This window comes from Sardina pilchardus, chromosome 22, assembly GCF_963854185.1.
Source record: "Sardina pilchardus chromosome 22, fSarPil1.1, whole genome shotgun sequence".
Lineage (NCBI taxonomy): Eukaryota > Metazoa > Chordata > Actinopteri > Clupeiformes > Clupeidae > Sardina > Sardina pilchardus.
The window spans coordinates 3,765,423-3,790,723 of record NC_085015.1 but is presented as its reverse complement, the minus strand read 5'-3'; the positions used below and the strand labels follow the sequence as shown (position 1 = coordinate 3,790,723).

The 25,301-nt window shown below is 41.5% G+C and overlaps 1 protein-coding gene across 1 annotated transcript in view; it reads right to left on the bottom strand.

Annotated features, from left to right (window-relative positions):
* LOC134070514 (NACHT, LRR and PYD domains-containing protein 3-like) overlaps nucleotides 1-24,758 on the bottom strand; it is a gene marked incomplete at its 3' end in the record, with an annotated part of 32,036 nt that extends 7,278 nt beyond the window's left edge. Inside the window, exons 1-8 of the mRNA XM_062526898.1 lie at nucleotides 24,742-24,758; nucleotides 24,156-24,607; nucleotides 20,543-20,666; nucleotides 18,562-18,633; nucleotides 15,875-17,749; nucleotides 11,125-11,298; nucleotides 8,620-8,793; nucleotides 7,645-7,818 (exon numbers count right to left, since the gene is read on the bottom strand). Of these exons, the coding sequence (XP_062382882.1) occupies nucleotides 7,645-7,818; nucleotides 8,620-8,793; nucleotides 11,125-11,298; nucleotides 15,875-17,749; nucleotides 18,562-18,633; nucleotides 20,543-20,666; nucleotides 24,156-24,607; nucleotides 24,742-24,758 (3,062 nt within the window). The remainder of the gene's footprint in view (nucleotides 1-7,644; nucleotides 7,819-8,619; nucleotides 8,794-11,124; nucleotides 11,299-15,874; nucleotides 17,750-18,561; nucleotides 18,634-20,542; nucleotides 20,667-24,155; nucleotides 24,608-24,741) is intronic.
* Between the last annotated feature and the right edge of the window lie 543 nt (nucleotides 24,759-25,301).

Sequence of the window (25,301 nt, the reverse complement as noted above, 5' to 3'; positions counted from 1 at the left end):
ATCACTTTAAGTACCCTAGCATAACCCTTGCGATGACTTTCCATGCACTGGTATTTCCTTCAGGAAATGCTTTTCTAGTTACAGTGCATGAAAATGCACTGTACTGTTATCCCTAGGCTTCTTCTTCTTCTTCTTCTTCTACTACTTCTTATTATTCTTCTTCTAACGCACGCAATTCAGCTTGAACCGTTTAACGTAGAAACTTCATTCAAACTGTGTTACGAAGGTCTTGCTTAGGACATCAGCGCAATGTATTTTTTAACTTTGTAACTTTTATACTTTTTAAACTATAAATTAAAAACTATTAAAAATTCCCCCATAGACTTAACATTGGCCTCTATGACATCACAATCGGGTCATTAAGCAATTAGAATCTTATGCCAGGTGGCCAGCCCCACCTGCAGCAGCCCTCTCTCTCTCAGGCTTTAAGCATACAATCTCTCTGTGAAGACTACATATCCTGTTAACTGTTTCCTCTGTCCACAACTGTTTCAAAATAAAAGTCCTCACTGCAATAATACACTATTAAATCATTTAACCATTGAAACTACTCAACTATTGAACTGTTCAACCATTCCAACTGTCAGTTATCATCCACTATGCCTCCAGTCAACTACATGAAACCTCCATGTACCTAGCAACCAACATAGCAACCATTAAAATTAAGTGTTTATGACCGTTTCCATAGCAACCAACATGATTGTACTGCAGTAACTTGTTTCCTGATAGTGGCCACCATGGATACCCTAGCAACAAATGTTTCAAAATAAAAGTCCTCACTAGCAAGTTAGCTAGTTAGCATGGTTAGCATTTTTAGCATAACTGCAAAAAATCATCAACTAAGTTAGCTAATCAACCTGGTTAGCATTGTTAGCAAATTTAGCATTGTTAGCATAGTTAGCATTTTTAGCATTACTGCTAGAAATCATCGGTTAAGTTAGCTAATCAACCTGGTTAGCATTGTTAGTAGAGTTAGCATTGCTAGCATAATTAGCATTTTTAGCGTAACTGCTAGAAATCATTAGCTAAGTTAGCTAATCAACATGTTAACATGAATAGAAATCATTAGTTAAGTTAGAACTGGAATGTTTCATCTTTAAACTGTCTACCTTCACACTATCAACTCTCTGTAAACTATGCAACCACCATGTTTACCCTAGCTACACCTTAGTAACCATATCTACATTATCTATCTTTTTTTGCATTTTCATGCACTGGTAATTCCTTGGAATTGCATTTCTAGTTATAGTGCATGAAAATGCACTATACTGTTCTTCCAAAGTATTCTTATTATTACAGTGCATGAAAATGCACTGTACTGTTCTTCCTAGGCTTCTTATTATTAAACTTCTTCTTCTAACGCTCGCAATTCAGCTTCAACCGTTTAACGTAGAAACTTCATTCAAACTTTGTTGCGTAGGTCTTGCTTATGCCATATGTGCTTTGTATTTTTCAACTTTGTGACTTTTATACTTTTTAAACTATTAGTTAAAAACTATCACCATTTCCCCCATAGACTTAACATTGCTCATTATGACATCACGGCAGCAATTAGAATGTTACCCCAGCTGGTCAGCCACCTGGGCACCAACTGTCAGTTTCTCTCAGGCTCCTCTCTGAAGACTACATATTCTGTTCCCCTGTATCCTCTGTGCACAACAGTATCAAAATAAGTCCTCCTAATTCCATCCAACTTTATATCCATTCATCTTCTTCAAACCATTCACTCATCCACCCATTCTAAACAGTCTGCCTATCAACAACATCAATTAGACGCTCTACATTGAACTTTTAAACAATCTACTCTGTCTCAGGCTGGCTCTCTTAAGACTAGCCAGTTAAATTGATTACACCTGTATCTGTATCCACTACTCTCAGTAGAGAGCTGTGTCTCTCCATTCTACAAGAATATAAGGCACATTCCATCCAACATTCTATCCATTCATCTTCTTCAGACCATTCACTCATCCACCCATTAAACTGTCTATCAACATCTATTAAACAATCTGTCTATCAACATCCATTAAACTCTCTGTCTATCAACATTAATTAGACTATCTACATTCAACTTTTAAATTATTTACTCTGTCTCAGGCTTTAAGAGTAGGCCTACTCTGGCTCTCTTAAGACTAGCCAGTTAAATTGATTACACCTGTGTCAACTACTCTCAGAGAGCTGTATCAGTGTCTCTCTTAACAAGAATATAAGGCACATTCCATCCAACCTTCTATCCATTCATCTTCTTCAGACCATTCACTCATCCACCCATTAAACTGTCAATCAATATAAAACAATCTGCCTATCAACATCCATTAAACATTCTATCTATCAACATTAATTAGACTATCTACATACAACTTTTAAAGTATTTACTGTGGGTCCCTCTCAAGCAGCGTTTATATGTCCTCCCTCGCTCCTCGATCCTCAATGATCTACATAAAGAAAGATGGAAGAAGGGCTAGACTATCCCATTGTTGCCGCTCCATCATTCTTTATGTAGATCAGTGAGGAGCGAGAGAGGACGCGTAAACGCTATGAGAGGCACCTTCTGTCTCAGGCTTTAAGCATACAATCTCATTAAGACTACAGATCCTGTTTCACTACTTCCTCTGTCCACAACTGTTTCAAAATAAAGGTCCTCACTGCAATAATACACTATTAAATCATTTAACCATTGAAACTACTCAACTATTGAACTGTTCAACCATTCTAACTGTCAGTTATCATCCACTATGCCTCCAGTCAACTACATGAAACCTCCATGTACCTAGCAACCAACATAGCAACCATTAAAATTAAGTGTTTATGACCGTTTCCATAGCAACCAACATGATTATACTGCAGTAAATTCTTGTTTCCTGATAGTGGCCACCATGGATACCCTAGCAACAAATGTTTCAAAATAAAAGTCCTCACTAGCAAGTTAGCTAGTTAGCATAGTTAGCATTGTTAGCATAGTTAGCATTTTTAGCATAACTGCTAGAAATCATCGGTTAAGTTAGCTAATCAACCTGGTTAGCATTGTTAGTAAAGTTAGCATTGCTAGCATAATAAGCATTTTTAGCGTAACTGCTAGAAATCATTAGCTAAGTTAGCTAATCAACATTTTAACATGAATAGAAATCATTAGTTAAGTTAGAACTGGAATGTTTCATCTTTAAACTGTCTACCTTCACACTATCAACTCTCTGTAAACTATGCAACCACCATGTTTACCCTAGCTACACCTTAGTAACCATATCTACATTATCTATCTATTTTTGCATTTTCATGCACTGGTAATTCCTTGGAATTGCATTTCTAGTTATTATTCCACTACTTCTAACGCACGCAATTCAGCTTGAACCATTTAACGTAGAAACTTCATTCAAACGTTGTTGCGTAGGTCTTGCTTATGCCAGGTGTGCTTTGTATTTTTCAACTTTGTAACTTTTATACTTTTTAAACTATTAGTTAAAAACTTTTACAATTTCCCCATAGACTTAACATTGCTCATTATGACATCACGGCAGCAATTAGAATGTTACGCCAGGTGGCCAGTCCAGGTGCAGCAGCTCTCTCTCTCTCTCTCAGGCACACTGGCTCTCTTGAGACTACATTTTCTGTTCCCTGTATGAACTGTATCAACATAAGTCTTCCTAATTCCATCCAACTTTCTACCCATTAATCTTCTTCAAACCATTCACTCATCCACCCATTCTAAACAGTCTGCCTATCAACATCAATTAGACGATCTTCATTCAACTTTTAAACAATCTACTCTGTCTCAGGCTGGCTCTCTTAAGACTAGCCAGTTAAATTGATTACACCTGTATCTGTATCCACTACTCTCAGTAGAGAGCTGTGTCTCTCCACTCTACAAGAATATAAGGCACATTCCATCCAACTTTCTATCCATTCATCTTCTTCAGACCATTCACTCATCCACCCATTAAACTGTCTATCAACATCTATTAAACAATCTGCCTATCAACATCCATTAAACTCTCTGTCTATCAACATTAATTAGACTATCTACATTCAACTTTTAAAAAATCTACTCTCACTCTGGCTCTCTTAAGACTAGCCAGTTAAATTCATTACACCTGTATCAACTACTCTCAGAGAGCTGTATCAGTGTCTCTCTTAACAAGAATATAAGGCACATTCCATCCAACCTTCTATCCATTCATCTTCTTCAGACCATTCACTCATCCACCCATTAAACTGTCAATCAATATCTATTAAACAATCTGCCTATCAACATCCATTAAACATTCTGTCTATCAACATTAATTAGACTATCTACATACAACTTTTAAAGTATTTACTGTGGGTGCCTCTCAAGCAGCGTTTATATGTCCTCCCTCGCTCCTCGATCCTCAATGATCTACATAAAGAAAAATAGAAGGGCTAGACTATCCCATTGTTGCCGCTCCATCATTTTTTATGTAGATCAGTGAGGAGCGAGAGAGGACGCGTAAACGCTATATGAGAGGCACCTTCTGTCTCAGGCTTTAAGCATACAATCTCATTAAAACTACAGATCCTGTTTCACTACTTCCTCTGTCCACAACTGTTTCAAAATAAAGGTCCTCACTGCAATAATACACTATTAAATCATTTAACCATTGTAACTACTCAACTATTTAACTGTTCAACCATTCCAACTGTCAGTTATCAACTATGCCTCCAGTCAACTACATGAAAACTCCATGTACCTAGCAACCAACATATCAACCATTAAAATTAAGCGTTTATGACCGTTTCCATAGCAACCAACATGATTATACTGCAGTAACTTCTTGTTTCCTGATAGTGGCCACCATGGATACCCTAGCAACAAATGTTTCAAAATAAAAGTCTTCACTAGCAAGTTAGCATGGTTAGCATAGTTAACATAGTTAGCATAGTTAGCATTTTTAGCATAACTGCAAAAAACATCAACTAACTTAGCTAATTAACCTGGTTAGCATTGTTGCAATTTTAGCATTGTTAGCATAGTTAGCATTTTTAGCATTATTGCTAGAAATCATCAGTTAAGTTAGCTAATCAACCTGGTTAGCATTGTTAATTTAAGTAAGCATTGTAACCATAGTTAGCATTGCTAGCATAGTTAGCATTTTTAGCATAACTGCTAGAAATCATTAGCTAAGTTAGCTAATCAACCTGGTTAGCACTGTGAGCATAGTTAGCATAGTTAACATTTTTACCATTACTGCATGAAATCAGTAGCTAAGTTAACCAATCAACCTGGTTATCATTGTTACCATAGTTAACATTTTAACATGAATAGTAATCATTAGTTAAGTTAGAACTGGGAATGTTTCAGCTTTAAACTGTCTACCTTCACACTATCAACTCTCTGTAAACTATGCAACCACCATGTTTACCCTAGCTACACCTTAGTAACCATATCTACATTATCTATCTATTTTTGCATTTCATGCACTGGTAATTCCTTGGAATTGCATTTCTAGTTATTATTATTATTCCGCTGATCAAATTCATTTTTTCTATTCAGCTTGAACCGTTTAACTTAGAAACTTCATTCAAACGTCGCAACGTAGGTCTTAAATAGGGGAATGCTGCTAAGTATTTTTCAACTTTGCAACTTTTATACTTTTTAAACTATAAATTAAAAACTATTACAAATTTCCCCATAGACTTAACATTGGCCTCTATGACATCACAATCGGATCATTAAGCAATTAGAATCTTATGCCAGGTGGCCAGCCCCACCTGCAGCAGCCCTCTCTCTCTCAGGCTTTAAGCATACAATCTCTCCGTGAAGACTACATATCCTGTTAACTGTTTCCTCTTTCCACAACTGTTTCAAAATAAAAGTCCTCACTGCAATAATACACTATTAAATCATTTAACAATTGAAACTACTCAACTATTTAACTGTTCAACCATTCCAACTGTCAGTTATCATCAACTATGCCTCCAGTCAACTACATGAGACCTCCATGCACCTAGCAACCAACATAGCAACCATCAAAATTAAGCGTTTATGACCGTTTCCATAGCAACCAACATGATTTTACTACAGTAACTTCTTTATTCCTGATAGTGGCAGCCATGGATACCCCATCAACAAATGTTTCAAAATAAAAGTCCTCAGTACCAAGTTAGCTAGTTAGCATGGTTAGCATAGTTAACATTATTAGCATAGTTAGCATTTTTAGCATAACTGCTAAAAATGATTAGCTACGTTAGCTAATCAACCTGGTTAGCATTGTTAGCATAGTTAACATTATTAGCATTGTTAGCATTTTTAGCATAACTGCTAAAAATGATTAGCTAAGTTAGCTAATCAACATGGTTAGCATTGTTAGCATAGTTAGCATTGTTAGCATAGTTAGCATTTTTAGCATTACTGCTAGAAATCATTAGCCAAGTAAACCAATCAACCTGGTTATCATTGTTAGCATAGTTAACATTTTAGAATACCTGTTAGAAATCATTAGTTAAGTTAGAACAGGAATGTTTAAGCTTTAAAATGTCTACCTAAACACTATCAACTCTGTTTAAACTATGCAACCACCATGTTTACCCTAGCTACACCTTAGTAGCCATATCTACATTATCTATCTATAATTTTTTTTGCATTTTCATGCACTGGTAATTCCTTGGAATTGCATTTCTAGTTAGTTAACGTTGCCATCTAACACTACGGTGATTTATTACATGCTAGCAACCACCATCATTACATCGTTTACCGTTTACACCCATTAACTATCCATTTCACATATTCGGTTGCAATAATCACACAACACAAATGTCTCTTTACCTGTTCGTTTATTTAGCTTAATTGTGATACATGTTCTCATAGCGTTTGTCTCATAGACTGTAAAAAGGGTTTGTCTCACCGGTGTCTTGTCTTGAGTCCTTGTTTGTATTAGAGAATGTTTGCCGCATTTCTCTTGTTTAAATTGCTGTCTAAACTTCCGGGTCGACAGGAAGTGACCCAAAGTTTATATATGTTCAATATTTTCGCTGTTTTTATATATTTTGGCTATGCCAAAATGAGCGATGTTGTGAGCTGTATCCACACTGGTATTCCTAGCTTATTATGAGATTTATTATGGCTTTATTAGCTTTTTCTAGTATTTACCTAGAACACCCCTGCATTTTCTTGTATGTTGGTTTGTGCCAATTTCAGAGGGGTAGTTCTAGGTCTATTTATACGGTGTCTCATTCTATTCGTGAGGGCAGTATGTTACAGGAAATGGGTCCTATTATGCTCTCAGTGACTTGCTGAAGGTCAATTTTATTGCCGGCTTCTTTGATTGTATTATTATGCTTTTTGACCATCATGTCAGTTTTTATTTCATTTATTGAAAGTATTTATTTTCTTTGTTTTTTTTCCCCATTATCTTATTTGCCAAATATTGGCCTTAATTGGGTAACAGTAAATAAAATCCCATCTTCCAACCTAATCCTTGCCTCCTCCTGAGTGTAAACCACCTTGCTCAAGACGCACATCCACGTCTACCCTTAACACACACACACACACACACTCACTCCACACCTACACACTCCACTCACTCCACACACTCCACACACTCCTCTCACATATACAAACTCCACACACTCCACACACTCATCACTGGGTTCTGCCACCCACACACAGATGTGTTGTTGTGTGTTCAGACTCACACTAGTTTCTCCAGTTTGCAGTGGGGATTCTTGAGGAGCTTTGAGAGATGCTGAACTCCTGCATCATGAAGTTTGTTGTAACTCAGGTTCAGCTCCTTCAAACTGCAGGAGTTTAATCTGGCAGCTGACGCTATCACAGCACAGCTCTTCTCTGTGAGGGAACAATACTGCAGCCTGGAAAAACATAACACATGATGACATATCTGATTATTACACTCACAGTACATACTGTACTTCTATCTATACTACACACACACACACACACACACACACACACACACACAGTCTTCCACCACACACTGCACTTAATCTTCATCAGAGGGGGGCACTGCCGCACACACTCACCCTATTTGAACAATAAATTTGTGTCACACACACACACACACACACACACACACACACACAGACACCGGTCATCACTTGGAGTGGACACAAGCACACACCGACACACACACACACACACACACACACACACCGGTCATCACATGGAGTGGACACAAGCACACACCGACACCGACACCGACACCGACACACACACACACAACACACACACACACACACACACAAACACACACACACTCACACCACTCACTCCACACACTCCACAAACACACACACACACACACACACACACACACTCCACACGCTCCACACACGCACACTCCACACACACACACACACACTCCACACACTCCACTCACTCCTCACACTCCACTCACTCCTCACACTCCTCACACTCCACACACTACATACACACCACACACTCCACACACTCCACACACGCTCCACACACTCCACACTCCACACACACACACACACTCCACTCAGTCCACACGCTCCACACACTCCACACGCTCCACACACTCCACACACTCCACACACTCCTCTCACACATACAAACTCCACACACTCCACACACTCATCAGTGAGTTCTGCCCCCCACACACAGATCTGTTGTTGTGTGTTCAGACTCACCATAGTTTCTCCAGTTTGCAGTGGGGATTCTTGAGGAGCTCTGAGAGATGCTGAACTCCTGCATCATGAAGCTCATTGTCACTCAGGTTCAGCTCCTTCAAACTGCAGGAGTTTGATCTGGCAGCTGACGCTATCACAGCACAGCTCTTCTCTGTGAGGGAACACTTAAACAGACTGGAGAAACATAACACATGATGACATATCTGATTATTACACTCAAAGTACATACTGTACTTCTAACTATACTACACACACACACACACACACACACACACATACACACAGTCTTCCCCCACACACTGCATTGCCCCACACATACTCACCCTATTTGAACGATGAATTAGTGTCTCACACACACACACACACACACACACAAACACACACATCGGATATCACTCGGAGTGGACACATGCACGCACACACACAAACACGCAAAGATAAACAGACACACACACACAAAAAGGTTCTACACCCTTTACCATGATCCAATCAGTGACTCAATCACTCACTCAGTGCAGAGAAACAATACATGATGACATATCTGAGACAAAAGTAGAAAATCCACGCACATCCTATTCAACCTGGGTGCCGGATCTTCAAAAAGGCCATACAAAAAAGGATAAAAAGTCTGCACACCAGTATAGCTCCCAGTGATAATTTATTGAAGCAACGTTTCGAGCAACAAGCTCTTCCTCAGGCTTGACATATCTGAGACAAACACAAACTGTACCTATAAATATACAACAAACAAACAAACAAACAAACAAACAAACAAACACAGACACACACACACACACACACACTGCATTTTATCTTCATCAGAGGGGGGCACTGCCACACATACAGTATACTCACCCTATTTGAACAATGAATTTGTGAACACACAAACACACACACACACACATCTGTCATCACTCGGAGTGGACACAAGCACACACCGACACACACACACATATCACTCAGAGTGTACACACATGCGCACACACACACACTCCAAACACACCCTCGAGAACTCCACTCACTCACCACTGGGTTTCCCACACACAGATATCACATTACACACACACACAAACACAGACACACACACACACACACACACACACACACACTCTCTCTCTCTATCTCTTCCCCTGCATTTTATTATCATGCACTCATCAAAGGGGACCACTGCCAAACATATACTCACCATATTTGAAAAATCAGAGCACCACACACACAAACACACACTGAAATCTGCTCTGTCCTCACCCACCTGGACACAAAAGGCTCGTATGTGAGAATGCTGTTCATAGAGTTCAGTTGAGCATGTAACACCATAATCCCACAACACCTCATCTGCACACTGGACCACCTGGAGCTCAACACCTCACTATGCAACTGGCTGCTGGACTTCCTCAGTGAGAGGCAACAAGTAGCACAAGTCCAAGGCTACTCCAAGGCTGAGTGCTCAGTCCCCTGCTCTTCCCCCTGCTGACTCACAAACCTTCAGCACCAATCACGTGGTGACGCTTGTGGATGACACAACTGTGGAGGGTCTCATCTGACCACCATCTCCTTCTGAATGTCAACAAGACCAAGGAGATTATTGTTGACTTCCGGAAGGGGCACACACTGCATTACTGCTACAAAATAGCCCAGCGACGCCTCACATTCTACCAAGGCATCATTGAGAGCATCCTGACCAGCTGCATCACTGTTTGGGGCGGGAGCTGCACTGCACTGCACAGCTGGAAGGAACATGTAGGACACATACAACACCCACCGCACCCTCACAGTGACCAGGGGGGTAGTCTAAGTACTGTATGTGGTTTAGTGACAAACCTGGGTAAGTTAACTCAGAGTAAGTGCCAAGTGGTAAACCTCCCAATAGAAGAGCTGTAAAACTTTATTCTCCTAGCAAAAGAATGCCACACTGCATTTTATCTTCATCAGAGGGGGGCACTGCCACACACATACTCACCCTTTTTGAATAATGATTTAGTGTCTCTAACACACACACAAACACACACACACACACACACACACACACACACACACACACACACACACACACACACACACACACACACACACACACAAATTGGTCATCACTCGGAGTGGACACAAGCACACACCGACAGACAGACAGACAGACAAACACATACACACACACACCCAAACACACACAAACACACACACACACACACACACACACACACACACACACACACACACAAACACAAACACATTGAATATCACTCGGAGTGGACACAAGCGTCCACACACAAACACACACAGAAACAGACATACACATCACACACACACATACACACACTCCACACACACCCTCGAGAACTCCACTTACTCACCACTGGGTTTCCCACACAGAGATATCCAGCACTATTACACTCACAAACTCTAACAACATACACACACACACACACACACACACACACACACACACTCCACTCACTCATCACTGGGTTCTCCCCACACACAGATCTGCTGTTGTGTGTTCAGACTCACTCTAGTGTCTCCAGTTTGCAGTGGGGATTCTTGAGGAGCTCTGAGAGATGCTGAACTCCTGCATCATGAAGCTCATTCTGACTCAGGTCCAGCTCCTTCAAACTGCAGGAGTTTGATCTGGCAGCTGACGCTATCGCAGCACAGCTCTTCTCTGTGAGGGAACACTTAACCAGCCTGGAGAAACATAACACATGATGACATATCTGATTATTACACTCACAGTGCATACTGTACTTCTAACTATACTAAAAACACACACACACACACACACACACGCACACACACTGCATTTCATCTTCATCAGAGGGGGGCACTGCCACACATATACTCACCCTATTTGAACGATGAATTAGTGTCTCACACACACACACACACACACACAAACACACACATCGGATATCACTCGGAGTGGACACACGCACGCACACACACAAACACGCAAAGATAAACAGACACACACAAAAAAAAAGGTTCTACACCCTTTACCATGATCCAATCAGTGACTCAATCACTCACTCAGTGCAGAGAAACAATACATGATGACATATCTGAGACAAACACAAACTGTACCTATAAATCTACAACAAACAAACAAACAAACAAACACACACACACACACACACACACACACACACACACACACACACACACACACACACACACACACACACACACACACACACAGACAGACAGACAGACAGACAGACACACACACACACTGCATTTTATCTTCATCAGAGGGGGGCACTGCCACACATATATTCACCCTATTTGAACAATGAATTTGTGAACAAACAAACACACACACGCACACACACAAACACACACACACACACACACACACACACACACACACACACAGACACACACACACACACACACACACACACGGAATTGAATTGAAGTTGTACATATTTTTTTCATACCTTGTTAACACAAAATAGGGCTACGGGTTCACAAATCCGTTTTACAAGTTCACAAAACCGTTTTACAGATACACAAATTCTCACCTGTGCATCACAAGTTCCTGGCCTCATCCCCTCGAGACTTTTGCCCCACTCACACTGCAACGATTGGGGCAAAACACATTCGCACATCCGTGTTTCATAGTCTGAGAACATGCACAACATTCGTGCATTTGTAAACCCAAATGTGAACTAATGCAACAGAAGTTGTGCATCTGTGAAATATTTTCTCATTAATAAAAGTTTTGCACGACTACAAGTGAATTGATACAAGTGCTTGAGTCTACATCTGCGAGTTTCCGTAGCTGTTTTTGGGGGACGAATACTTTTGCACCAATTATACCACCTAGCGATGTGCAAAACCGATTTGTACTTGTGCACACAGAGAGCATCGATCGAAAACAAAACAAGGCGGCCGGATCTGGATCTGGATCGCGCCCACACATCCCTGCTCATATAAGTAGCCTAACCTCCGCTTGTTTCCTCATCAATATAAAGGACAAGGACGCACAATTTGTAGATTTTCTTTTCACAGAGTGAGAAAACATATTTCGGAGTGATTATTTGCACCCGGGTGTAAATAGTGGAATGGAGGGTCTCATCTGACCATGTGGTGCAGAGACAACCATCTCCTTCTGAATGTCAACAACACCAAGGAGATTATTGTTGACTTCCGGAAGGGGCACACACTGCATTACTGCTACAAAATAGCCCAGCGACGCCTCACATTCTACCGAGGCATCATTGAGAGCATCCTGACCAGCTGCATCACTGTTTGGGGCGGGAGCTGCACTGCACAGCTGGAAGGAACATGTAGGACACATACAACACCCACCGCACCCTCACAGTGACCAGGGGGGTAGTCTAAGTACGTGGTTTAGTGACAAACCTGGGTAAGTTAACTCAGAATAAGTACCAAGTGGTAAAGCTCCCAATAGAAGAGCTGTAAAACTTTACTCTCCTAGCAAAAGAATGCCATTGGGCTCTTGTTGTATTGGGTTTACCACTTACTCTGAGTTAACTTGCCCAGGTTTGTCACTAAACCATGTACTTAGACTACCCCCCAGGATTGTGGATGAGTCCAGCCACCCTCACACAATCTCTTCAGCCTCCTGCCCTCTGAGAGAAGGTACTAGAGCCTCCGTGCCTGCTCTACCAGACTCTAACAGCTTCATCCACCAAGCGGTCAGGAACCTGAACTCTCTCTCCTCTGATCCACCCCCCTCCTCTCTGTCCCCCAAAACTCTGAACCCTGAATTCTAGACCCTGCTGTCTGACTGCTGCCACAACACGTTTTTTGCTGTTGTTTTGTATATAGGGTATAAGTATGTCTGGTAAATGTGGAGAACTGACAATAAAACTGACTTTGACTCTGACACTGGCATCAGACATGCCCACCATGCATGAGTTTTACAACAAATTAATTATACAACACACACACACACACACCAAGGGGTTTCTCTCACATACACACTGTAATTTGTCCATCCCTACAAAGACACCCCCCGACACACAGATTAGGATCCAAAGGGGTGACAAAGTGTTACAATTATAAATTCATAATAAACACTAGAAAAGCACTCAGAGAGTGCAGACCTCCGCCTGTATTGTTCTTCCTAGGTTGTCATACATTTGAACCTAAACTATTCAGATCGCCACCACGTGGCCATACCATGCCATTACACCACTAAGCGAAAAACATACACGGCTGTGGAATCCCGACGGTGTTACGGATCACTTTGGTTTCTTTCGTTTCTTCCTTTGGTCATTTCTGACCGTCCCTGAAAATGTAATCGAAATCCATCCATAACTTTTTGAGTTATCTTGCTAACAAACAGACAGACAGACAAACAAACAAACGCCGGTCCCCGATGAAAGCATCCTTGGCGGAGGTAAATAAATATTATCACAATATGTGAAATGCTATATCTGTATCTCATATGTTATGAATATGAATTTAATACACAGTGTTGTTAATAGGCAGGGCATATGGATATGGAGAGTGGGTAACTTAGTTCAAAATACTGTAGGATAGCTTCACGAAGAACAAAACACGGTAACACTTTATAATAACTACACACAATTCAGCATTTATTAAGCATTTGTTACCTATTAGTTAATGGTTTGTTCATCATTAATAATTTATTGTTCATGTATAATTCATCATCAGTAAAGCATTTGTTCACAAAGTTATGAATGGTTTGTTCATAGTAAATAAAAACAATGTTTGTAAATACATGGTTTATACCTTATAAATACTGAAACAACCATTTATAAATGAAATCATTTCCCTATTAAGAACCAGTTACAAACTATTAGTAAATGTTTTGATCATCATTTGTAAAGTATTACTCCTATGTTAATTCTCATACTGTAATTCATGATTAACTCAGGAGTTACAAGTGGTTAGTTAATGATATTTGTGAGCTCATCTAAAGTGAGGACTGAATAATGCTTGCTACACATTTACAAATGAGTTATAAAGGTTACATTTGCATTTATTCATTAGACACTTTCATCCAAAGAGACACTATCAATGAAAGTAAAGAGCAAGGCCACAATGGTGGCACCTGGGGATTGAACCCCCAACTATTTGGCTTACATCATGCTAGGCCAGTGCCTTATCCACTACACTACCTCTGGCCACTGCTAATATAGCTAAAAATTCACAAATATAAAATAAACACGCATGTTTACTATGAACAAACATTTAGAATTGTGTATACGCATGATTTACAGATAAGAGTTAAGGTAGGAATTATGCTTTAAAATTAAGAACACAGCATTAGCATGCTTAACAGTGTGTAGTAGACACTCTTGCATAGTTTTACTTCAGTATACAGTACGTCGGTCAATCACTTGTATACTATAACTCTCTAACTATTGTATCAATGCGCTGCTTAGTGCTACATCAAATGTAGTCATACGCATAACAGGAAAGTAGTTCTCTTAAAACAAGTTAAAGTAGATCCAATCTAACTTTACATAGTAGCAGAGGTGGTGTAGTGGTTAGGGAGCAGGGCTATCATTCTGCAGCCTGTTCAGTTGGGGGTTCGATTCCCAGCTCCTGCGGTTATGTTTAATTTAATTGACATGTATGTTGCTCTGGATAAAATTGTCAGCTTAATGAATGAATGTGAATGTAGTATTTACAACTCATTTGCAAATGTGTAGCAAGGCATAAAAAGTCCTCACTTTAGATGAGGTCACAAAATATAATTAACTAACCACTTGTAACTCCTGAGTTAATCATGAATTATAGTATTAGGAAGTGGTTTATAAAACATGTATTCACATCCTTACTAATCATTAGTGCATACAGTATGTAACAACTGTTAAATAATGATATAGTACTTCATTAACAAAATGTTATTGCATGATCTATTAAGTATTAGCAACAATTTATACATATCTTAGAAATAGGCTTATTCACTATGAACAAACCAATAATAACTTTGTGCACAAATGCTTAACTGATGATAAATTATGCATGAACAATGAATTACTAATGATGAACAAACCATTAACTAATAGTTAACAAATGCTTAATAGATGATGAATTGTGTGTAGTTATTATAAAGTGTTACCCAAAACACGACTGGATAAAATCTGCTTTTCTGCTTCTTCATTGTTGCAAATCTCAACATCAAACATCACAAACAAAACTAAATTTAGATCTAAGCTCATTACTAGTGGCATCTGGGATGTCAGGATATTGACACTGTGGTGACCCTGATTACAGGGTGTCCTGCACACACAATGTCCCAGATTACTGGTCAACTTACCATGCTGATGTGACCACTGGAACCAGCCTCTGTAGAACTTCATCTGGACTGAGGAGTTCAGTCTCATCAGTCTCTGGTGTCTTTATGTACTTCTGCAGGTCAAACTCATCCAGCTGCTCCTCTGGAATCTTAAACCTAAATCTCCTAGTCTCCCACTGTCCTGGTACGAGCATTTCTACATCCAGAGTTCCAGAGCTCCTGTCAATCACCTCCACTACAGCATGACGATTCAGCTCATTCAGACAGTAGAACAGGTTAATCTTTCTGTCTGAAATTCTTTGATCTCTGATCTTCTGTTTGATATACTGGACTGCTTGCTCATAGCTCTGTGGTTGACTTCTTGTCTGTGGCAGTAGGTGCATTAAGAGTTCCTGATTGGACTCCAGTGAGAGGCCCAAAAGGAAGCGGAGGAAAAGGTCCAGGTGTCCATTCTTACTCTGTAAGGCCAGGTCCACTGCAGTCTTGTGTAGGTCATGCATTGTCACAGCTCTGAACAGAGCAGAGAGCGGAGAGGTTTGTTGTTGGTCAGACATGCTTCTCTCTGTGTGTCTGAAGCAGAGGAACACATAAACAGCTGCAAGAAACTCTTGAATGCTCAGATGCACAAAGCTGAACACTTTCCCCTGGTACAGCCCAGACTCCTCTCTGAAGATCTGAGTACACACTCCTGAGTACACTGATGCTTCTGTGACATCAATGCCACATTCTCTCAGGTCTTCCTCATAGAAGATCAGATTGCCCTTCTCCAGCTGCTGGAAAGCCATCTTCGCCAGTTTGAAAACTATCTCTTCATCTGTCTCTTTACTCTCTGTGTACTTGACATTTTTTATGCTTGTCTGAATGATCAGGAAGTGAGTGTACATTTGAGTGAGAGTTCTTGGCATTGCTACTTTTTCTGATTCAAATGATGTTCTCTCTACCACTGTGGCTGAAATCCAGCAGAAGACTGGAATGTGGCACATGATGTAGAGGCTTCTGGATGACTTCAGGTGTGTGATGGTCCTAAGGGCCAGGTTTACATCACTGGTTCTTGTTTTAAAGTACTTCTTGAAGTACTTCTTTTTCTGTGGGTCATTGAATCCCCTTATTTCAGTCACCTGATCCACATATTTAGGAGGGATCTGACTGGCTGCTGCTGGTCGGGTGGTAATCCAGAGAAGAGCAGAGGGAAGCATATTTCTCTTGATAAGGTTTGTCAGCAGTACATTCACTGAAACTGGCTCTGTCACATCACAACATCTCAGGTTGGAATGGAAATCTAGAGGCAGTCGACACTCATCAAGACCATCAAAGATGAACATGACTCTGTGCTCTGAGTTGGTGAAGATTTTTGAATCTTTTATTTCTGGGAAAAAGTGTTGAATAAGCTCCACCAGACTGAGTCTTTTGTCCATCATCAGGTTCAACTCTCGGAAAGGAAGAGGAAATATGAAGTGGACATCCTGATTGGTTTCTCCCTCAGTCCAGTCCAATATGAACTTCTGCACAGAGACTGTTTTCCCAATGCCAGCCACTCCCTTTGTCAATACTGTTCTGATGTGATCAGATTCATCAGACGCATCATCATATTGATCAGATATATCATCAGACATATCAGACCAATCATCATCATCATCGTCCAATAAGGGTTCAAAGAGGTCACTGCATTTGATTGGCCTGCTTTGTGCTGCTTCTCTCCAGGATGCTCTCTCTATCTGTCTGACCTCATGTTCATCATTGACCCCTCCTCCTCCCTCTGTGATGTAGAGGTCTGTGTAGATCTCCTGGAGGAGTCTGGTTTCTCCCTGATTAGGTACTCCCTCATTCAGATGCTGAAACTTGCTCTTCAGTGTAGAACGATGTTTCTCATGGACCTCTGCCTCCTTTGGTGTCCATCTGGATCAATGACAGAATCACAAATACACATCTGTTGTGAGCAAAATATCACCACAATATTCCTACAATTAGTCCTGCTAGATTCAGAATGTATATGTCTTAGTTTATGCTACATAAGTGTTAACTATTAAAAAGGATTAGACATGTAATGTAAAAAAGACTACAGCTCATAATGTTTTTCTCAACAGGAACATAACGTGAACATCCAGGATGTAGGCACACACACACTAACATACATGGAGAGATGGTTTACAAGGGGCTGGCAGACAGTAGAGTTTACTTGACTCATCTGCTCATTGTTAAGACATAGGGGTTCCTTTACATACAGCATGAAGAGTGGTACATATGTTGCTGTGTTTTGTTTTATGTTGTTGTCTTGTGTCATGTTGTGCTTTGCTTTAAGTTGTTGTCTTGTATTGTTGATGGTGGCACTGAGTTTCCCCTTTAGGGGATTATTAAAGTTAATCCTATCCTATCCTATCCTAAGAGCTACTATGAAAAAATCAAACCAGAAAGTAATAGGGTTGTAGTGGGTTTCTGAGATAAACATGATTAAATCTGATGGAGCAGAGGTGCTGTGTACAGGGTGTTGGTGACTGGCTGACAGAATGTCCTGATGCTTGAGCTCACCTGTGTCCTGCAGTAGCTCACCTGTGTCCTGCAGTAGCTCACCTGTGTCCTGCAGTAGCTCACTTGTGTCCTGCAGTAGCTCACCTGTGTCCTGCAGTAGCTCACCTCTCACCTGTGTCCTGCAGTAGCTCACCTGTGTCCTGCAGTAGCTCACCTCTCACCTGTGTCCTGCAGTAGCTCACCTGTGTCCTGCAGTAGAGTCCCTCTGTCCTCTGACCCGGGTCCCATCTGGCCTCTTGGACCCCTGCTGGACACTGTTAACACAACTAAAGGGTGAGTGTTCTCACATCTCCCTCACAAACATCAAACCTCCACTCCATCACTAGTGTCTTATAGTCACTCACATCCAAACCTCCACTCCATCACTAGTGTAGTCACATCCAAACCTCCACTCCAACACTAGTGTCTTATAGTCACATCCAAACCTTCACTCCAACACTAGTGTGTTATAGTCACATCCAAACCTCCACTCCATCACTAGTGTAGTCACATCCAAACCTCCACTCCAACACTAGTGTCTGATAGTCACAGCCAATCCACTCCAACACTAGCATAGTCACATCTAAACCTCCACTCCAACACTAGTGTCTTATAGTCACATCCAAACCTCCACTCCATCACTAGTGTAGTCACATCCAAACCTCCACTCCAACACTAGTGTATTATAGTCACATCCAAACCTTCACTCCAACACTAGTGTCTTATAGTCACATCCAAACCTCCACTCCAACACTAGTGTCTAATAGTCACATCCAAACCTCCACTCCAACACTAGTGTATTATAGTCACATCCAAACCTCCACTCCATCACTAGTGTCTTATAGTCACATCCAAACCTCCACTCCAACACTAGTGTCTTATAGTCACATCCAAACCTCCACTCCATCACTAGTGTCTTATAGTCACATCCAAACCTCCACTCCAACACTAGTGTAGTCACATCCAAACCTCCACTCCAACACTAGTGTAGTCACATCCAAACCTCCACTCCAACACTAGTGTCAATATTTGCCCTCTATTGACCCATCCCACTCACGTGACCTTAGTAAGAGCGGCTGCCATTTTGGACATGTAGTGGACTGAAGTTTGAATGCAATGGACGAGAAAACGTAAATGAAAAACGAGTAAAATAAAAATGCAGAAAACACCTTCACTGTCCAGCGAAGTAGGGCATTTATAGGGTGAGCAGAGGGATCGTCCCTGGAGCCGGTGGTCGCCATGTTATTACAGCTAAGGTTTGTTTACATTCACATTTAACGAACTGCATGTCGCACTCTGAAACAAGTTAGTATCAACCAGTGGCATTTTCTCCCGGGAGCTAAGGCCCTATCTTGTCCGACAATATCACTATTGTATACAGGACTGTTTTGTGCATTCTTTCTTTGTGTGGAGATGTGCGAGGGAGGGAGAGAGAGAGACAGTGCGTGTGTGTTGCAGTTACCAATGACCCTCGTCCAGTCTGTTATGTGTTTTACATGGTCTGTAGGTTAAAGTAGGGATAATCAACGACGCGCCGTGCGTTTATAGGACAATAATGCACGTTCGAAGTGGTAATAAGGACCCGACGCCGCAGGCGGAGGGGACTTTACACTTCGATAAGTGAACAACAAACAACAAACAACTAAATACGTATTCGTCACTTGGCTTCCTCGGAAATGTCCCTTACGCCTCGTCACTGGTATTAACATAGCATTAACAAGTTGACCATGTTCGATTCCACTTATGCATGTGAGAAATCCTAGTCTATTCACTTCAGAGGAGAGCTGAATTTAGTCAAATTGTGTTCGCTCTCGAAAGCTTTGCCCGCGGACATGCGATTGATCTTGCAAACGCAAACACGCATGCCAGAAATCTCTATCACATATTAAAAAATATAAAGACAAACTTGCGCTCACGAAGCAGACGATTAAAGCCTCAATGCTTGCATAAAACGTCACCTCACTGAATATGAGCCAAGGCCATCAGCAAGTCCATGCAGCACTAGAATGGGCCTAATGTTGAGTTTCGCAAATTACATGTCAAAGATATGTGTTGATAACTTTATTGTTACTTTGAGGCTACCAAAGGACGCTGTTGTTCTATTCCTTTCGATTATCCTTTTAATTGTTTCCGCGTGTTAGCCGTGGTAGACTACTGGTAGTTCATGTCCAAAATGGCACTTACTTTTGCTCTGACGTCACGTGGGATGGGTCAATAAAGACTGACCTGTCAGTGTCCGATGAAGACACGCCCCCTTTGGAGTCTCTGCTCCTCTTCTTCTTGTCATCTGGATCAGAGTCCATCACGTCTGGAAACACACACACACCCACAAACACAAACACACACACACACACACAAAATAAAAGTTGACACAGTGTTGTGTATCTATGCAGTCCTAACATTAGAGTACTGTGGAGGGCAGTGTGTGATTCTAATCCAAACACACGTTTGTCAAATGTAGCTCGTTGCTGCTTATGATCCTCGACAGTCTAACTAATATCTGATGGCAGTGCAATATTTTAGGTTATGACTATTTATGATTTGGCCGATATTTTATGCAGAATTCAGTTTAAAAAGCAAACTACACATACTGTGTAGTTCACTCAGTGGCGGAACAACTGCACACAGCCCCCCCTTCCTTGCCGAATTTCGGACAGTCACGGACATCACGTGAAGCGGCCAGTTGCTGTTCGCATCTTATTTCGAATTTCCATCGTTCGCTGAGCAGATATTGATACCTAAATATGTGCGGTCTGACAGCGGAAGAGTGTAGCTGGAACCTGCCTCTCTGTCTCTACTGCATGCATGCTAATGATTTCGTTCCAAATTATGCCTTAGTTTGTAGTAGAAGTCACGAGCATGAAGAAAGCCCACAAAGTATAATCCTTTCTCGTTTGATCGATTATTGGAATTTTCATTCATAATTGAAATAAAAACTATAGATTCTGCTTTCATTGTGTGAGAATGATCCGGGGCTGATGCTTGGCATAAGAGCAAGATAAACTAGGCATAATCAACTTCCCGTAGCCTATAGTCCAAGCCTACTGTACGTTGTTCACAATGGAAATTTGATGATGACGTTCAACAAGTCTTCAGATAGGCTATCGTACCCATCATGCACTGCAGTTGTCGAAAAATTACACAAACATGATTGAAAAAAAAAACAAGCCATAACAACATAGCTTACTGTATCTAAAAAAACATGAATAATTATTACATTACAAGACAGCTTTAGGGATTTGATTTCCCTGATAGTTTTTGAGTCATGACTCCCACCATGATAAAATAGTAGATCTAAAATGCTAGATATACTTAAGTTTGCCACTTTTTATTGAATGTATGTGTGATCTACGCTAAGACACATTCGTTCATAACTCGATGCAAGTCGAGACACTTTGAAAATGAGCTTTCGACGAACCGCAGAGGGCCCTTCAAGACTTCGGGAAGGGCCTGGGCCCAGGGGCAGCTGCCCTGCCTGCCCCGCCTATAGCTCCGCCCCTGAGGTCACTATAGTGTGACATGCACTAACAGTTTGCTTTTCATAAAATATAGGCCATTATTGTCATATAAACCTAGGCTACAACGTTATGTTAACCAGTTGCAACACCCTGTAGCCCCATACAGAAACATAACATTCACATTTATGCAGCTTGAACATATTTCAGTAGCCTATTAGCACATCTAAATAAACATATTTCCATCTACATTATGTTGAATACATAAATTCCCATATACATTTCAAAACATAAGCAAATACTCAGTAGAGCCCACTTTCTAGTACTGTATGTTCTGCATATAATCAAATATATTTAAATATGCTAAGAAGCATGATCAGGTGACCCTTGATGAAAGATGACAACCGGGCATCTGACAGCCTACATCTGGCCAGTGAAGCAGCCGATTTGTCAACCTTGTGAAGTTCCTCGTCCCCTATTTGTCTTTAGAAGCTGATGAGCGTTTGTGGATTCACTGGGTGCGATTTTCACAGCTCAGGCCTCCACCAACTTGTTTGTAGGCGATTCAACAGGTTGGATTAGTGTCGTAGCCGTAGTGAAACACACACAGTGACTGAACTGGTCAAACAGCATAGTTGCCACTTGCCAGTACTCTGAAGTCTTCCCTGTCACCTAACCCAGTTACCTCTGCGCGGAAATAGCCAGGTGTTGAAATGAACACAAAATACAAATCCTGCGAACCAATATTGTTTGCCCGCCTGATGGTGTATGTACCCGTGTGCAGATGTCCGCACAACCTCACTGCTCTGTAGGGAGACAGGTGAGCGTCTCACCAGACTCTCGGCGCGTCGACAGAATGTCACATATAGGCACATAAGTTCGCGACAGGAAACTGTTCGTATGAGTCTTTAAAACAATGTGTTTAGGATTCGATAGACAGAGCGTACGTACGACATAGCGTACGCTATAGGCTACCGCTTTGGGTGAAACGGGCAAAGGTTTCAATGTTAGGCTACACGAGGAGATAGCCTACCTGTACGGCGACCGTGTCCGTGTCGTTTCCTGAATCCCGATGAATAGGCTATGTAGACTACAATCAACTCTGGCTACAATAGTTCGCCTCCTGCTGTTCAAATAACAGCAAGGATTATTTTACCAGACTCATGACACGTCTAATCTGTTTTTGGATTCTGGAGGTGAGAAGTGTGACATATTTCAAACTAAGAATTTCACTGCCGCTGAATTGAGGCGCTGCCTTCTCCGCTGTGATCTGACTGACTGTGCTGGGTGATCTCCCATAGAGAGACTTCGGTAAAGTTAGACAGAGAAATTCATAGACATGAATGCAGATAGACTCACGCATGACATAGGCTACCACATAGCGTTTGTGAAACACTGATTTAATTAATGTACTGTAACATTAGAGCACATGGAGCAACAACAGAATGTAGGCTATAACAGAGGTGTTTATTTATGTCATGAGGAAATATCCCAGCTACCCAGAGGCAAAGGAGAAGAACACAATGAAGACAGGAGGACGATGTAGAATGTCATCGTGCCATTAAACCAGATATATAGAGATTTAGAGCACACTACACTACAGCCACCATAAGGGGTACAGTAAATACAAATCCTTTTTGTGTTTTTGTGTTGTTGCTTTGCGTTCACTATTGAAATTTTAGATGACACAGATGATAGAATAACTCCTCTGTCAAGTTTAATAACTAAAATGGAATCAACTAACACTACAGCCACCATAAGGGTTCCACTTTCCAAAGTGAAGGGGGGTGGGAACACCTGATAAAAAAAGAAACACAACAAAATAATTTTAGTCTTACAACAAAAAATAAATCGGCATGCAACTGTAATCCTGAGTCAATTGACGTCCTCACCGTGAATATGAGTTGTGATGTTAACGTCTCTCTGGACCTGGTTATGAGCCACTGAAGGAGACACCACAGTCTGACCACTGGTCTGATCTGAAGGATGACGGTTGCAAAGATCAGTTATTAGACACAAACATTATCACCAGTCTTATAGATACAAACACCATCACCAGTCCAGTCTATTACAAACACCATCACCAGTCTATTACAGACACACAAACACCATCACCAGTCTATTACAGACACAAACACCATCACCAGTGTACTACAGACACAAACACCATCGCCAGTCTATTACAGACACACAAACACAATCATCAGCGTACTACAGACACAAACACCATCAACCATACTTAATTGTGTGTGTGCGTGTGTGCGTGTGCGTGTGCGTGTGTGTGTGTGTGTGTGTGTGTGTGTGTGTGTGTGTGTGTGTGTGTGTGTACAGTATGTGTGTGCTTCCCTGTGCTGGGCTCCTGCTGGGCTGGCAGTAGTCGCGTCTGCGGATCTTAGATCTCCAGATGGGCTCTGTGTGCTGAGAGCTGATGACCTCCATATCAAACTCCTCCTCTGGCTGCTCCATGTACACCTCACAGAAGTTACGAGTGGAGAGCGGCCACAGGTTCATCTTCTCAGGGAGGATCTCGGACAAACACAATGTCCTCACAGCAACACTGTCCTTCAGCCAGAGCGGGCCCACAGCGCCTGGTTTGTCGACCCACACCCCCCTCCTCTCCTCCTTCTGGTGGATGGCCTGGATGTGAGCTGGGTCATTGGGCACCAGGTAGGTGTGGAGAACCAGGGGAGCGGTGCAGGTGCAGAAGAGCAGCAGCTCACAGTGGACTTTAGGAGAAATCAGATCCCTCAGGTAATACACCACCCCAAACAGAGAGAAGGAGGGATGGACAAGCCTGGCATGGTGTCTGGTCAGCTCACACACCTCCACACACACTCCACTCTCCTGCTCACAGCATCACGCAGAGATGCCTCTGAACCCCCCAAACAGAGGAAATGTGGCAAATGGATATCCTCCAGCTCTCCTGACCTGAGCTTGATGTCCATCAGAGGACCAGCAGGTCCTAACTGCGTGTGGGCCAGATCTTCAGCAAAGACATGCCAGGACACTATGCACCCTGATAAAGTCCCCTTGGCCTTTGGAATTAAAATGACCCCACATCAACACTATACCCTTCACCATACTAAGAGTTTGGCATGTTTTATGTCAGTTATTAGCTGTTAGCTAATTAGCTGGTTTGAATTGCATTGAGCTCAATGAGAATGAAACTAACAATGGAATCAAAATAACCCCACATCAAAACTATACCCTTCACCATACCAAGAGATTGGCATGGTTTGATTTTATGCATTTACTTTAGTGTTCCAATACTTTTGGAGGACACTGTAAACATGTATAAACACAGATATACAGTAATACATGGAGAATAAAGACCAGTTGGGATATTTACTCCATATAGTGAAAGCACATCTGGAGACATTATTACCACCATCACATCACACAGTGAACGCCAGCACATCTGTAGGACATGCAGTAGGAGCTACGTGTAGAGTTCACATCTGCAGAACATGCAGTAGGAGCTACATGTA